Raw genomic sequence first — 18,077 nt, 5'->3', positions numbered from 1 at the left:
TAGACTTTTGTTTCTTGCTAAACCAAGAAACCAATCTGCCTCCAAGAAATTGGCAGCTTCCACTTGTGCTTTTCCTGTCAATTTTGCATCCTGCAAAATCTGCATCTGAGTAACCTATTAGTTTAAAATATGATTCTCTGGGATACCACAATCCCAGATCAGCTATTCCCTTAAGATATTTGAAAATCCTTTTCACAGCTGTTAAGTAAGGTTCTCTTGGATCTGCTTGAAATCTTGCACAAAGACATGTATCATACATGATATCAGGTGTACTTGCAGTTAGATAGAGTAGAGAGCCAATCATACCTCTGTAATCAGTAATATCTACTGATTTACCAGTATCCTTATCCAGTTTTGTTGCAGTGGCCATGAGAGTGGATGCACTTGAACAATCTTGCATTCCAAATTTCTTCAGCAAATTTCTGGTGTACTTAGTTTGACAGATAAAAGTGCCTTCTTCATTCTGCTTGACTTGAAGGCCCAGAAAATAGCTAAGTTCCCCCATCATACTCATTTGATATCTTGACTGCATCAGTTTGGCAAACTTCTTGCAAAGTCTGTCATTTGTAGAACCAAAAATGATATCATCAACATAAATCTGGACCAGAAGTAAGTCCTTTCCATGGTTGAGGTAGAACAGTGTTTTGTCTATTGTTCCTCTATTAAATCCACTCTCCAGAAGAAACTGAGCTAAAGTCTCATACCATGCTCTTGGAGCTTGCTTAAGTCCATAAAGTGCTTTATCAAGCCTGTAGACATAATCTGGATATTTGGAATCTACAAAGCCTGGAGGTTGTTCAACATATACTTCTTTGAGAAAAGCACTTTTCACATCCATTTAAAAGACAGTAAACTTTTTGTGAGCAGCATAAGCCAAAAATATCCTTATGGCTTCCAATCTAGCAACTGGTGCAAATGTTTCATCATAATCAATTCCCTCCTGTTGAGAATATCCTTTTGCAACCAACCTTGCCTTATTCCTTGTAATTATGCCATCACTATCAGTTTTGTTTCTGAATACCCACTTTGTACCAACAACAGATCTGTTCTTTGGTCTTGGCACTAGGGTCCAGACTTTATTTCTTTCAAATTCATTTAACTCTTCCTGCATTGCTTGCACCCAATCAGCATCTTGAAGAGCTTCTTCCACTTTCTTTGGCTCAGTCTGAGAAAGAAAAGAATTGTAAAGACATTCACTTGAAGTAGCTGTTCTAGTTCTGACACCTGCATCAGGATTTCCAATTATCAAATCATATATATATAATTTAGTCCACTTCCTTGCAGATGGAAAGTTTTCTTTAGAACTGGATGCTCCCCTATGATCCATGATGTCTTCATTAACATTTTCTGATGCTCCCCCTGAAACTATGCTCTCTATGTTGGATTCTTCAGAATTTAGATTTTCAGAACTATCAGAACTTGGCTTATCAGAACTTGACGAGTCAGAACTTGAAGAGCCAGTTGTCTGTTCTGATGCTTCTTGAGATGTGGTTGTATCTTCAGTATGCTCCCCCTGCACAGGTGCATTTTCCTTTGGCGTAGTTACCACAGTTTCAATAACATCAGAGCTTAATCCATCAGAGTTTGCAGTATCAGAATTTAGACTGACAGGATTTTCAGTATCAGAATTTAAGTCTTCATTTTCAAATCTCAGCTGCTCTTGATCATTGAAGTCATGACCACACTTGATCTCAAGTTATAGACTCTGAAGGCTTTTGTGGAAAGTGGATACCCAACAAAAATTCCTTCATCAGCTTTTAGATCAAATTTCGACAGCTGTTCAGGGTGAGTCTTAAGAACAAAACACTTGCATCCAAACACGTGAAAATACTTCAGATTTGGCTTCTTTTTCTTCACCATCTCATATGGTGTCTTTCCATGCTTGTTAATTAGTGTTGCATTCTGAGTAAAACAAGCAGTCTGCACAGCTTCAGCCCAGAAATAGGTTGGAAGCTTTGCTTCATCAAGCATTGTTCGTGCAGCTTCAATAAGAGTTCTATTCTTTCTTTCAACAACTCCATTTTGCTGTGGAGTTCCAGGTGCAGAAAATTCATGCTTGATTCCATGGTTTATGCAGAACTCTTCCATTATCAAATTCTTGAACTCAGTACCATTATCACTCCTTATTATTTTCACAGAATCTTTGACCAATTTATCCAGTTGCCTGACATGATCAATCAAGATAGATGCAGTTTCACTTTTTGTGTGCAAGAAATACACCCATGTGTATCTAGTGAACTCATCCACTATGACCATAACATATTTCTTCTTTGCAATAGACATGATATTTACTGGACCAAATAGATCAACATGCAGTAAGTGATAAGGCTCAAAAATTGATGATTCAGTCTTGCTCTTGAATTAGGATTTCCTTTGTTTAGCCTTCTGACAAGAATCACAAAGGCCATCAGGAGCAAATATTGACTTTGGCAGTCCTCTCACAAGATCTTTCCTTACCAACTCATTTATATTGTTGAAATTTAAATGAGAGAGTTTCTGGTGCAAATTCCAGCTTTCTTCAATTGATGCTCTACTCATCAGACAGATTGCAGAACCATCAGTACTTGTTGAAAGCTTGGCTTCATAAATGTTACCACGTCTGTATCCTTGCAGAACAACTTTGCCTGTAGATTTACTTACTACTTCACAGTGTTCTTCAAAGAAATCCACATGATAACCTCTATCACAGAATTGAATGACACTCAGCAGATTGTGTTTAAGTCCTGAGACCAGAGCTACTTCTTTAATGATGACATTCCCAAGATAGATATTGCCATATCCCAATATTTTTCCAATGTTGCCATCTCCATAAGAAACACTTGGGCCAGCCTTCTCCACAAAGTCTGATAGCAGGGCTTTATTTCCAGTCATATGTCTTGAACATCCACTGTCCAGAACTAAGATGTTTTTCCTGTTGCCCTGCAATCACAAAGACCACTAATGATTAGTTTTAAGGACCCAGACATGCTTGGATCCTTTGGCCTTATTAAGTCTGTTAACATTTGCAGCGGATTTAGCATCAGAGTTTATGTTAACATTTTTCTTATCAGAATTTACACTATCAGACTTTGTATCAGAACTTACACTAGAAGGAACAATGGTAACTTTCTTTAAAGAAGGTTTTATTTGATAGTAATCATAGTACAAACTATGATATTCCTTACAAGTATAAATAGAATGACATAAACTACCACAATGAAAACAAGGATTTTGTGGCTTATATCTAACAGACTGACTCTTAACTCCTGACTTTGAAGGTAAGAAGTTTATGTTCTTATTCTTCCTGCAAAAAGAAGCCAGATGGTTAGAACTTCCACAGTTATGACACGTTTTTCTAGGAGCATCAGGAACAGGCTTATAATCATTGCTTTTATTCACACCTTCCTTTCCATTCCTATTTTTCCTAGGTGATTTTACCTTGTTTGCATTCTTAACATCTTTCAGCTTATGCTTAAGCTGCTTCTTCGTCATTAAGCCTACGTTTACTTCAGTTGTCTTTTCCTGTTTTAGTTTGTCAGAAGTTAATTCCTTTTTAACTTCTGATTTTTTAGTATCAGACTTTACAGCTACAAACTTAACAGGTTTTAACTTTGGCTTTTGTTTAACAACTATAGGCTTAATATCTACAGTTCCTTTATCATTCTTATCATCTCCATAACCTAAGCCCTTTTTCCAGTTTTCACTACTTAACAAATTCTGAGTTGTTCTGCCAGAGTTAGTCCAAGTCCTGATAATCTCTCTTTCCTTTTCTAACTCAGCTTTTAGAGATTCATTCATTTTAAGTACTTCATCCCTAACATAGAAAGCATCATCTCTATCTTTCTGAGTTTGATGGAACATGACTAACTCTATTTCTAAATAATCATTCCTCTTTTTACAAGCAAGATTTTCAGAAGTTAATCTTTCACATGTTAAAGTTTGGTCTCTATAGCTAATGAACATGGTTTTAAGATATCTTCTCAACTCATTAATATCATCAGTATGAAAGGCATAAGTAGTTTGAGGTACCTTTAACTCAGCAGCTTCAGTATTGCTTTCAGCATTTGCCATATCAGCATTTGCCATCAAGGCATAGTTCTCCTCACTTTCAGAATCTGAGGTGTCTGTCCAGCTTTTCTTCTTTGTGACAAGAGCCTTGCCTTTATCACTCTTCACTTTTTTGCAATCAGGAGATATGTGGCCTTTCTCACCACAGTTGTAGCATTTGATATTTGTATAATCTCCTCTGTCAGACTTTCCTCCTCTGCCCTCAGATTTTATGAAATTCTTCTTATCAGAACTTGCGCCTTTCCTGGAAAACTTCTTTCCCTTCCTGAACTTCCTGTATGCAATCTTTGTGATTCCTTTCACCATAAGAGCACACAGTTTTATCATCTCTTCATCAGCATCCGTCTCAGGCAAGCTTTCAGATTCTGAGTCATCATCACTTTCAGAATTTGATGACTCAGTATCAGACTTTGTGAAGAGAGCTTTACCCTTATCTTTCCTTGAGGTAGCTTCCTTGGGGGATTCTTCTTCAGCCTTAAGAGCAACTGTCCTTGACTTTCCTCCTTTCCTCTTGCTTCTTTGTTCCATATCAAGTTCATGAGTCTTGAGCATTCCATAAATTTCATCAAGAGTTATTTTATCAAGATTATAGTTGTCTCTTATTGTTGTTGCCTTCAAATCCCAGCTTTCAGGAAGAGCCAATAGGAATTTTAGGTTTGAATCTTCAAGATCATACTCCTTATCAACCAGTGACAAATCATTCAAGAATTTGACAAATCTATCATATAAATCAGTCAATGACTCATTAGCCTTTGAGTCAAAGTGTTCATACTCTTGTGTGAGTATTGTCTTCCTGTTCTTCTTGATCGAATCAGTTCCCTGGCACCTTGTTTTCAAGGCATCTCATATCTCCTTTGCATTCTTGCAGTTTATTACCCTGTTTGATATTACATTATCAATGGCACTATGCAGTAAGTGTCGTACCTTAGCATCCTTTGCAATCGAAGTGATATCTTCAGCAGTATAATCACTCTTCTTCTTTGGTACAGACTTTGTTGCTTCACCTGCAACTGCAACAGCGAGCTTTGTTGGATTGTGAGGTCCTTCCTTGATTCTGTCAAGATATTCTGGATCTGTAGCTTCTAGAAACATAGTCATCCTCACCTTCCATATAGGATATTCAGACGATTTCAATATGTGAATTCTAATAGTCTCATATCGACTATGGATTTGTGTCTTTGGTTGTTCTTCAGTTTTGGTGGGCTTGGTTGGAGATTCTGCTTCAGACATGATTGTGTTTGGATCTTAAACTGTTTGTGTGTTAACAGATAGGCTCTGATACCACTTGTTAGGTCACACATACACTGTAGAGGGGGGTGAATACAGTGTATAGCACAATCAAATCGAACTTTAATAACTCAAGTAACAGAAAACAAACTTTATTCAAAACAATAAACTCTGTTACAGTATGGAACTGTCCTCTCTCAGTGATGAACAAATATCACGAGAGCTGCTAGGGTTACAATGAATAATCTTCTCGATTGTGATAACACTTCTAATGTAAACCCTATGTCTGTGTTTATATACTACACAGTTACAAGATAATCACTAATTGATATGGAATATAATTCTGCTTCCTAAAATATATCAATCGGATATCTTTTCTTCCAAGTATTCTATTCTTCATAGAATTCCTTCTTCATGCATATCTCTTCTTATGTTTGTCTCGATCTTCTCTTCCTGTGAATCAGCTGTCTTCCTTATCTGAACGTTTCCTTTAAGTCCTGATATTATCTTCTGATAAATATCTTCTGAACTTTAAGTACTGATGACTTAAGTTCTGACTTCAGTATAAGTGCTGATTTCAGTTAAGTACTGATTTGTCCTGTTTAAGTAAGATCTGTAAACTAAACATAAATCACATTAGTCATGACATTATCAAATATATCTAACATGTTTACTTTCAGATTTTGCTCTGATACCACTTGTTAAGTAATGAATACAATGTATGGGGTGAATATATTTTAGATATTTTTAAGCTATTTAAAACTATTTTGGATATGATGAACAAAGCAGTTTTACTTGTAGAGATATAGTGTTTAAACAGAATTAGTAAACATGCACATAAACCCAGTATCTTCAAAACTCACTTAATTTTATGTTAAAATCAAGTATGTCTTGCTACAAATTTATGGGTTCTTTGTTGATAAAGAACTCAGCTTCTTTCTTCAGAGAGTTACAAGAAATTCTTTATCTGTTTATTACTTTCAAAAACAAAGACCAGTGTTCACTTTATAGATCAGTAAACACAGGTTTTACACAGCATGCAATAGCATGCACTAAACTCTACTTTAAGTTATCTAAAGCTTTCCATTTCTGAATTAGTGTATTTTTTCAAATCGTGCATGTCTCTGACTTTCCTTTGTCAGTTAATCTTGGCCTTTGATCTTGTACTCTTCAAACTGCTTTTGTAGACTTTTCAAATCAGTGATTGATTTGTTTCTTGATTGACAATCTTGGATCTTTAATTGGTCTGCATTCCGTACTTGAGGTTTATATCGAGATCTCCAGTTTGAACTATAGAGAACTGACATCTCGATAAGTATAATGGCTTATCGAATTCTCTTAGTTCTCTATAAGTGTTTCGACTTGTCGAGATCTCTGAGTTCTCTGTAAGTGAACTTGGCTTGTCGAGGTCTCCAAATTTCTGCATGTGGAAATGACTTGTCGATATCTCTGAGGTCTCTATAAATATTTTGACTTGTCGATATCTCTGAGATCACTAATGAGAATTTGACTTGTCGATATCTTCAATTTTCATGTCTTCATTTGACTTGTCGATATCTCTGAGTTCTCTAATCCTGAAATGACTTGTCGATATATCCAATCTTCATGTCTTCATTTGGCTTATCGATATCTCTGAGACTTCTCTATAAGCTATATCGGACTTCTCGATAAGTCATTATGGAGTTTTCGAATGACTTCTCTTTATGACTTGCTTGTAGATATTTTGACTTAGAATATTTTTTCCAAAATAGATTTATTCAACTCCAAGGTTCTTCACAATTTTTTTGAGGCATGATCTTCTTTCAGAGTTTAATCTTAGGTTTGAGACTGTTTACAGAAAAATACTTTAGTCTAATCTTTGACATTTTTACAGACTCAAGAAATACAATACAGAATACAAATTAAGATTATCATACAACTAATTCTTAGGGTTGTCAATTTGACTTAATCTTATTATAATACAAGCATGTATTGCACAATAGAATAGTTTCATATGTTTTTCAAATAAATTTATATAATTATAATTATAATTAAGTAAATTTCACATTTAATGGAATAGTTTTACATTTAATGTGAGTATCTATTTATGAGGGGTATTTTAGTATTTTCAAATGAATAAATCGTCTCAAACAATCTCATATTTACTCTATTATATATACATAATAGATAGATGATGAAACTTATCATTTTTAATAAAATTAATGAAATCCTATTTATATTATAATTTTTAGATTCTTACCTATATAGTTCTATTTTAGCACCTAATACAAATTTATATATATATAAAAAGAATATTTCATTAGGATAAAAAAAACGCAATAACAAACTATATAAAAACTCCAATCCATCGGGAAATAAGAAATTGAATATAGAACTTATTTCAAACTCAAATTCTAAACAGCTTAAACTTTTTATTGAGGAGAAAAACACATGTCCAAACACATTAATGTCAAAGTATCACTAAAAGTATTAAATTTTATTTATCACTCAAATTTGATTCGATTTCCTACAACAATGAAATTATATAAAATTTATTTATTTATTTTAATTCTGTGATTTCATTAGGGTCCAAATTCTTATAATAATATATTTAAATTTAAAATATTTATTAACAAGCTAACCACTCTTCTGGTTGAACATCAAGATTAGGTAATTATACTTACAGTAAAACCTCTGTAAATTAATACTCGATTAATTAATAATCTCTCTAAATTAATAATTTTGTCGATAAGATAATAAGATAATAATTTTTTTGAAAACCCTGTATAAAAATATGGTCCCAATAAAACTATAAATTAATAATTCCCTTATATTCATAAAAATATAGCTATTACATCTTTGTAAAATATGATTCAATTGTAGTTTGTTTTTTCATATAATTTAAATCAACATCAAGCTCATCCCTAATCTTCCTTATTACATCTAAAAACTCGGGTGTGGTGCTTTCATGTTGCATCAAAAAGTTATTAAGCATTTTTGACGCCTTGAGTGCTTCTTTACGTGTAACCGGCTCCAACGGTGTTGTATCGTCTTCAAGATCATCTTCAACACTATTTTCAAGGATGGTGTTTGCAATCTCTTCTATACTCACATAATGCTTTTCTTGCTTCATCCGTCATTGTTGATTTTGTGACACCTTTTAGATGAGAAGCCATTGTTTTGTTTGTATAATTTTTCCCCCAATCTAGTATATACAGTATATATAATATATTTTATGACTACACATACATTGAATACTTTCTATGTAAAATACAATGAATTAAATTAATTCATGTACTTTGAATTTTCCTAATATACATTGAATATTTTCTATGTAAAATACAATGAATTTAACTTATACACTACATGGACTTTGAATCTAATATATTGTACATTACATTGACTTTCTAAATTCATATACATTGAATTAATTGAATTAAGTATAAAATATAAATTGTACAATTCATTTTATTTAAATTTATGTGAATAAAAATTTAATCAAAAGTTAATTTTGTTTGCTACCGAAAATTCTCTATAAATTAATAATTATTAATTTATCGATTAATTAATACCTCTCTAAATTAATAGAATTCTCCGGTCCCACCTATATTAATTTATAGAGGTTTTACTGTATTCTCTTTATTTATTAATAAGACAAAATATTATTCCGGTGGAACACAGTTGCACTAAAATATCAAATTTTGATTATCACTAAACAATTTAGTTTATCCGATTTCATCATGTTCAGATCCCTGCTTAAACATAAATATACAAAATTTTCAATTCTTTGATTTCACCGGTTTTAATTCCCTATTATACATAATTAAATAACTATTTGTTAATCATAATTTGGGTTTTTTTTTGAAAATACCTAAGGGGCTATTTGTTTCCCATTAAATGGAACTGAATGAAGTGTGATGACCGCCTCATATAATCAGCTTGTTTGTTTATTTACTTTTGTCACGTAAATGATTCAGAATTAAATGGTTCAAGCAAAAAAGTTCTATCCTAACCATTCAGGAATGGCTTATGCACATGTGAGCACTCTTCAAATTGTACACATCCTATTTATATATTTATAATTATCAATATCCCATGACCATATTAGTAGTAGGTATAAGTTAAAATATTGATTTTTTGAAAAATTTATGTATATCTATCAATAGAAATTATTAAAATGATGTTTAAATAGAGATATACATAATTATCTTTATTGACTTCTATATTTTAATAGCACCTCTGAAAAATAATATAATTGCCAAATTTATTTGATAAATGTATATATTATGCTATAATATAAAATTTCTACATGTAATTTCAGATGATTCAGAAAAAATAATTATCAAATAATATTATTCGTTCATGTTCAGATATATGAATCATTCAAAAATTTAAACTGTTTAGATAAATTTATTCAGATTCGAATTTATATAGTATAAATTTATTGTTTGTTGATAATTATAGATAAAACAATAGGACTTTTGTGTTTTTTACTATATTATTATTCTAATATTATATACATATAATTTATCAAATAATTTTATTTAATTATGGGTAAATTTAAAAAATAATATCATTCAGATATTATAAAAGTTTATATACTAAATAATATTATCCATTCAGAATTCAAATATTTGATTTCTTCAGATGATTCAGAAATATTAATCATTCAGATATAAATTATTCAGATTTGTCAAATGACCCTTAAGTATGTTATTTTAAAAATCAATTCTCTCTTAAACTATTTTGCAAAAATACAATTTCTTCAAAAAGATTGACAAAAATAACTTTCGCGACTTTATAACTATATTTTTTTACTAATTAATTACATACGCACATGTTCTGAACTCGTGTAAGGGACTACAAAATCTCAACCACTTATCAACAATTCGATGGCAACTTTACAACTATATTTGCAACTAAGATAAACCAAAAATCGACAAAAACTACAACTTCAAGAATAAATAATTAAAATAAAATTTGATTACATAATACGTTACTTAACAAGTTGCACAAATTAAATCAAATGCAACCGAAAACGCAACAAAAAACAAAATTTAATTATTTTTCACAAAATCGAAATAGAAACTACAAAACATATGTTACTTTGAATAATTTCTCTTCAAATTTATATCCTACTTTCAAACAAAATTATCGAAACGTACATTATTTCGATTTTTCACTCCATATGTTTGACATTTATACTATTTATCAATAAGTAAATAATTTTTAGTTAAACGCAATAATATAATAACACTAAATATCAAATTTTGGTTATCACTATATAATTTAATTAAATTAATTTTATCGGTATCTAACCTTTGCAACTGTATAATTGTATCGATTTACTTTATTAAGAAGGTGAAAACTCTTACGATGGTGGAACGCAATATTACTATAGTAGCAAACTAGTTTACTGAGCCGCGTTTCACAGCGACCTTCTAAAATAATTTTTCATCTTTCCTTTTTTCATTTTTGTATTTCTTATCTAATCTTGATCATTTGAGAATTATGAATAATAAATAAATACAAATACAATAAATTAAAAAAATTGAAAAATCGTTTTGTCTTTAAACATTTTTATTCCAATGACTCTCTCTCATTATTCACAAATTATCATAAAATTATATTATGGATTAGTCAATAATTAATGCAATATTTTTTCTATTTAATAATATAAAATTTTTAGAAAATTATAAAAAGTAGATTGAAACAATTTGAGAAACGATATTTAAAAAGAAATTAATGAGAGTATCAAGATGGTAAGTTGATTAAATGAAAAGGAGAATTTTTAGGAGAATATTATGATGGTAAGTTGATTTCAAAAATCTTAATTAAAAATTTTGTAAAATATTTAGAAGAATATTACGAACGGTGATAGTCTATTTAGGAAAATATAAGGTAACTGTAATTTTTGATATAGAGAAATAAAATATAGTAAGTTGTTTTAAGGAAAAAGAGAAGAATTGGTATTAAAAGAAAATTTAGGATATGGTAAGTTGATTTAAATGCAAAGTAGAAGTTTTAGGATAATATTATGATGGTAAGTTGATTTCAAAAATCTTAATTAAAGATTTTGTAGAAACTTTAAGAAAATATTATGGTGATAGTGTATTCAGGAGGATATAAGGTAATTGCAATTTTTGATATTTATTAATTCGAAAATTTGAGAAAATTAGAAGATAGAATAAAACAATTTGAGATGCGCCACCTAAATGCTCACATCTTCTACTTTATATAAGTATATTGATGATTGATAATTTTGGTTATTACAATGAAATTTATCAAATTTATTTAATCTGGTTTGAATCTTTATATATTTATTCTTATACAATATTTATTTATTTTATTTCAAATTTTTTATTCCACTTTGGTTCAGTTTCCTGTAATTATTTTCAAATTTAATGCTCTACAATTACATTATTTTCGATTTTATTTATAATTGACATTATAGATATAATCCGGCAAATTGGAAGTAATCTCAGGATTAACTCTATCTGTTTACTTGATTTTCAAACGTGGGCAAATACTTTCGATGCTCAATAATGTGGGTACATTTTGAGTTAATGAAATTGCCTATAAGTTTTTTATAAAGGTTTGTAATAATAATAATAAATAATAATTTATTTATTATATATTTTCATCATAATTTAAAAATAAATTTTATAAAAATATTATTTTATATTGATATTTAAATTTTACCCGTACTTGTACTTCACACCGATTATCAACTATATCTATACATTGGCAATATGGGAACAATGATTTAGTTATGAATAGCTCCTCTGTCCCGTTCAATTGAATATATATATATTTTTTCAATACTCTCGATATATATTTTAAGATAAATATATAATATATTTTCGTAATTTATTTTTTAATTTTTTTTATTAAACTTTAAATATTAAATTTTTATTTAAAATAAAAAAAATTAAAATAATTTATATAACTATTCTACGAAAAAACATTAAAATGTGTGAAAAACTCTCGTCCTCGATGAGCAGTAACCAACACGGTCCGAGGGAGTACTTGATTGGATAAGAAAGTTATTGAGGACGAGGAGATGCCAAATGTGTCGTAAATGATAGAGGTGTACGCGGTTAATATTGGATCGGTTTTGGGGTCAAGTCGAATCAAATTGCAAAGAGCGGTTTTAGAAAATTGTCATCTATAATCGTAAATGCGGTTGCGGTTAACCGTGTCAATTGCGGTTGCGAATTTGCGGTTATTACGGATCGGTTTGCGGTTTAATCACTTATTTTAAAATAATTAATAATTTGCAAAAAAATAAATTCAATTCTAAGTTACATGATAAATTTACATTCAAAAATAAAATACAAACTAATGCTCCGTGTGGGGTAAGGATATTAAAAACATATAAAAATATGGAGGCGAGAGAAAAAAAAGAAAAGGATAAAAAAAATTACATGTTGATTACATTTTCCATTTGTTTAGTTATATATCTTATAATGATTGTGAATCTTATGAACTAAGTTTTAACATTAACTTAAGATTAATTAATAAATGTGTGTACTTATTAATTTATATGATATCAACTATATTTTTGGAAATATATTTTATTATAAATATATGTTGTGAGTTGCGGTTGCAATTTTGCGATTTCAAGAATTTAAAACCGCGTCCAAACCGCGAATGAGCGGTTTTTAAAATTTAAATGCACAATCAACCCATATTTCACGATTATCAGGAAAATGCGGTTCGATTACGAACGGTCGAGCGGTTGAACGATTCGTCTAACTATTCGTCAGTAAACCACTGGGCCCTGGTAAATGAGCAGGTGAACCGGAGGGTGAAGTAACATGTGATTGGGCAGATGAGGTATTATGAAGGACAGGACAGCCCACTCTGTACTCTTTGTTCTTCCTCGTCCTCATGCATCCCCTACATCTCACGCTCCTATTATTATTTTTGCCCCGTCTTGATTTATATAGTCCACCTGATTTTAGAACATGTAACAAACCATTATTTCAATTACTAAATCTATACCAAACTCCTAACTAGATTTCGCAATCAACGATAACATTATCGATACTAAAGTTCGTAAAACAGGTCTGCATACATTTAATCGTCCCGATATCTTACTTCGATTGAGGTATATTAACAACTGAACGAGAATATATTTGGTTGGGTATATTTTGTGCGACAATGGCAATAAGAGTAAAAGACTTGAAGGTGATGTAGCTCTAGTCCTCCTCTTTAGTCTACATATATATGTCTTCATGTTCACTAAAGTAAAAGGCTCTTCCAAATTTATATGCAACTGCCCTATTATTTCTAGGCTTTCGGTGCTCCATCCAATTCAATCACTATTCCCTCTTTTTCTCTCTTTATCCGTCTTTTCCTCAACACTTGTCCATAAATGTCAAAAAAAACACCCAAGTTTACTGCCTCAAAGTATACTTATACAGGACCAGGAGCATATACATGATACATGTACTCTGACTGGCATCTTGCAATTTCACTCTACCTTAGCTTTACCAGCAAAAGCTGACCCTTGTTCTAACAACATAATTACTACCATTAGGTATCACTTTAACTCCTCTTTTTGACTTGAAATCTTACCAACATTATGAAATCTTTGTGTTGCCAATAATCACTAAACTCTAGACAAAGCTTGGCAGTGTGGAGAAGCCATGGCAGTTGATGTTTGCTCAGAAATTTCAAGTTTAGTAACAAGTCCAAGAATCTCATTTTCTTATGATCTTAATCAATCTGATACTGAATGTCATCGCTGCGGATCTGACAAATTACTTGTAGACGATTTTGATTTCTGCATTAGCAACAACAGCTTCCTGCAAGAAACCTCGTCGGCTGATGAACTTTTCTCCAATGGCAAGATCCTTCCAACTGAAATCAAGAAAGCAGAGACGAGTAAGAAGGAAACTCATCTGTCCGTGCCAATATTACTCCAAAATAAACCTTCTGTGACAAGAAATAGTGAAACAGTGAATGCAAGTGAGGATACGAATTGCAAAAAGTTGAAAGAGTTTCTGTACGAAGAAGAGAAGCCAGTTGCATCCAAATCGTTTTGGCAGTTCAAGCGAAGCACGAGCCTGAATTGTGATAGTGGCAGGACCAAAGGATTCATTCGATCATTACAGACACTAGCACGAAGCAATTCAACTGGTTCAGCTACAGTTACAAAACAGACGGGGACACCAAAGGTTGCTACTCAAAAACACCATTCACAAAAGCAGCCCACAGTTTCAACCAATAATCATACTCTTCTAACTTTTAGCGGATATCATCAGATTTATAATTCATCAGGAAAGCCTCCGCTGTTGAAGAACTGTAGATCTTATAGTACTGGAGTTAAATTTAATCCTGTTTTGAACATTCCACCAGCTTATGTGTCCAAGGGGACGGCAAACTTGTTTGGGTTCAGTTCATTTTTTTGTAGTGGCAAGTCCAAAAAGAAAAAGAAGTGATTCATACATAAATAGAACTCTGCAGTTGTAGTTACATGTATAAATATGTGCATACATAATAAATTTTGCTTCAATCCAGGGTATGAAGATATTTTTTCTTTCTGGGCACTGGATGCAAATTTGTCAACATCAACATGTCGAATGTTTAGGGGACAGGAAAAAAGGAACCCGTCTCTCATGCACACATTCACTTCACTTCATTCTTTTCCTCTTTCGATTCTTCTTGCAGCTGCATAACTGCATGCGGGTCTCTTCTACAGGGTTCATTTGCAAAATCCAAATTTCCTGACTTTCCAGCTAGATGTATTTTTCAAGTGCTCAACTGTGTTTTTATTCTGTCTAATATGAAAAAAGAACTGAACCCTATATCAGAATGTCCGGGCTAAAAAGGACGAGGGCATTGTGCCCGGATCCTTGCTCTAAAGTATCTAGAGGTTCCGAAGACGGTATGTGTGTGGATTATGATTCTTGCACCTTTAACAAGATGAAGCACAGTGGAATAGCAGGCTACATCTCCATTTCACTCATTCAGTTGTTAGTTTCTGGATTGCTAACCTAATATGATGACATCTGAGTAAGAAACCACTAAAATTCCGGTCTCCGTTGTTTACGATTAGACAATGTGCTTTAATCCGAATTACAATTACGCAATCATCATTTTGATAGAATTCATTGTTTCGCACGTGAGAATTGAAATCGTGATAACAGGGGCACCATCTTCTAGGTTACGGATGGATCATGTACAAACGATCAATGGGCCAAGTTTCACTATTTCCCTCATTTGGGCTTTAATACGGGCTCTCCGCCTAAATTTGTAAAAACAAACCAACTGTGAATAAGGCCCAATACAAAGTATCAAAAGGACCAACCATCTATTGAAGGAACACCGCCTCAAAAGTTGGTACGATACGCAAAAACATCACCCAAAAAGGACCAAATAGCAAATGACATCACAGCTACAACTGAATGGATTAAAACGGACATGTTGCATTGCCAACCTTCTCAAAAGCTCAAATAAAAGAATGAGTCATCTACAAGAAATAAAGGCGATGCCAAGTCAAATCCCAGCAGCTTCTGTTTCAAATTTTGTTAAACATTTCACCTTGCTACTGCCTACAGATTCCTAAAAAGTCAAACTGTTAGGCTGATAAAGGCTTGGGTTTTCCCTCCACTCTTTTTCTATCAAACGGTCGAAACCCAAATGGAAAAATCATATATTCAGCATTCTTAGACAAGTTCTTCGATGCTGGGAATGGGACAGAAGGGAATGAAAACTTACTAGTCACATGGAGCAGCATTTTCAGTCTAAGTGATTATATAATATAAACATCGACTGCGCTTTTATGGAACACAACACAAATAAGTGCACAGAAGTGCTAGCTTAATATTAATACATGATTGGTATTTTATTTAACTGTTTATCCATAGACTAATGGCTTCACAATGCAATAGCGGGAGCTTGAACTTGTATCAAACAGTTGTACATAATATCAAGTTTGAACTCATTTACGATTCTACAGAAAAAACTAAAAAGTGCGACAATGACCAAACAATGCAGGCATGGCCGAAAGAAAGGTATATAGAATACCAATCGTGCCATATTTCGTAAAGACTCAAACCTATACAGACTTACAGAGATTTCAGGCAGGCAACTTACATATAACTATTAAACCAACCACAATTGTTCATCCTTTCTATGACTAATACATGCTATGCACAGTTTTTGTTAAATAGAACTGAACAAGCACAATTACTGGTAGATTACTTAAGGAAAGCTTCTATTTAAAGATCAATCAAACATTTACAGAAAGAGTACTTCCATTTATGAACCAACTAGTTTATTTATTAATACCAAAACATAACATCAACAAGTTTATTTTTCAATAAGCCAAAATATTAACAACTTCAAATGAACAAGATTAGCATAGCAGAGTCGTCATACACAGCACCGGATGAAACAAGTAGTCGCCAACACTTTGATCAAATCCACGAATTGTTGAATTCACAAAGGCAGTCGAGTGTTCCCGTACTGAATAATGATCAGTTTTTAGTCAGCAAACAGAAAATAGCTTCAAACACCGACAAACAACACCATCACCTACTCCCGTTACTACTGCAATTAATAAATAGAGATTACCAAAATAAGTCCAACACTTACAGGAAATTGCAGATATTAAAACAACGATAAAAAATAAGGCTTCGATTAATCACCTTCCAAGTCTATATAGCATCGGGAACTTTGTATAAATCGGCATTAATCTCAGTCATCCACAATCCTGGAAAGAGTGTCTGCCATTCCAATACAACAGTAAAATTAGTTAAAACATAAACAGATAACACACACACACACAATTGGAAGTATAGATGAAATGTTTACTTACATCCAAATCCTTTTGAATATATTTAGGGCGTTTCTTAGGCCTGCGAGGCAATCGATGTCCAGTCATCACCATAAAATCATCAGCAATTTCTCGACGCGAAAGCGACACAGAAAACTTCACCCGTTCTCTCTTCTCACCGCTCGATGACTCTCCAACGACACCTCCAACTACACTACCTCGCAAAAACCTCGCCGATTTATTCGCCTCCGTTCTCAACGGGGACGAATTAGGTTTCCGTTCGCCGGCGTTATCTCCAAGCGGCGGCTCTTTACACGCAGCTCTCCGAGTCCTCAAATTCCACGGCGTATCCTTGGCCTGCGTCTCCAATCCGTCTCTAATCAAAGCATTTTTCATCTTAAACGCCGCCGTTTTGAGATCAACCATCAGCTTCTCCCTCACCGCCTCAATTCCATCATCATCTCTCTTCGCTTTCTTACTCGATCCTCGCCTTTCAAACTCCGACCGTCCGATCGGAATTTCACCACTTCTCCGATGATTAAAACTCGTCGGAGACGACTCATTGACCTTCATACACCTCATTAGCTTCCTATTCCCCCACTGTAACCACGGCATATTGAAATTGTGTAGCGGCGGCTTCGATTTCTGCGGCGCCGGTGACGTCATCTCCAGAAACTCTTCTTCCCCTTCACACGCAATCACTTCGCTTCGTAATCGCCGGCGTTCAATTCACCGGAAAATTGAAAAGAGATAGAGATAGAGAGAGAGAGTTGTATCTCTATTTTATGTATGTATAGGTAATGTAATGTATATAATGGCCGGGAATGTTAAGTTTTTATATGTGAGGGGGCGCTAAAATGCGCGGTGTGCTTTCTTCAAGGGATTAATATCCACGGTTAAAACAGATATGTTTTTGATTGATGCATCATCCACCGTTGGATTTCAATTTCACTCAGTTAAACTGTAACTGCTTCATCTGGACCGTCTGATTTTAATCTTTCAAAATACCTCTGCTATTCGAATTTTTATTTTGAAA

General features: G+C 32.8%; 1 protein-coding gene across 3 annotated transcripts; it reads right to left on the bottom strand.

The window, feature by feature from the left end:
- Nucleotides 1-16,463: 16,463 nt before the first annotated feature.
- On the bottom strand, nt 16,464-17,864 carry LOC141724936 (uncharacterized). Of its 3 annotated transcripts, none has more exons than XM_074527256.1 (3): nt 17,084-17,864; nt 16,914-16,991; nt 16,464-16,812 (listed from the first exon to the last, which is right to left on the bottom strand). In XM_074527256.1, the coding sequence occupies exons 1-2, from the start codon at nt 17,705-17,707 to the stop codon at nt 16,923-16,925; spliced, it is 693 nt and encodes a 230-aa protein (XP_074383357.1). In that variant the 5' UTR covers nt 17,708-17,864; the 3' UTR covers nt 16,464-16,812; nt 16,914-16,922. The 3 variants fall into 3 exon arrangements, with proteins under 3 accessions (XP_074383357.1, XP_074383358.1, XP_074383356.1); XM_074527257.1 differs by having other exon boundaries at nt 16,464-16,731; XM_074527255.1 differs by having other exon boundaries at nt 16,464-16,815; nt 17,084-17,863.
- Nucleotides 17,865-18,077: the final 213 nt, after the last annotated feature.

Source organism: Apium graveolens, chromosome 5, assembly GCF_009905375.1.
Source record: "Apium graveolens cultivar Ventura chromosome 5, ASM990537v1, whole genome shotgun sequence".
In the NCBI taxonomy this organism is placed as follows: domain Eukaryota; kingdom Viridiplantae; phylum Streptophyta; class Magnoliopsida; order Apiales; family Apiaceae; genus Apium; species Apium graveolens.
The sequence above is the reverse complement of the archived record's forward strand: the minus strand, read 5'-3'. Positions and strand labels throughout refer to the sequence as shown.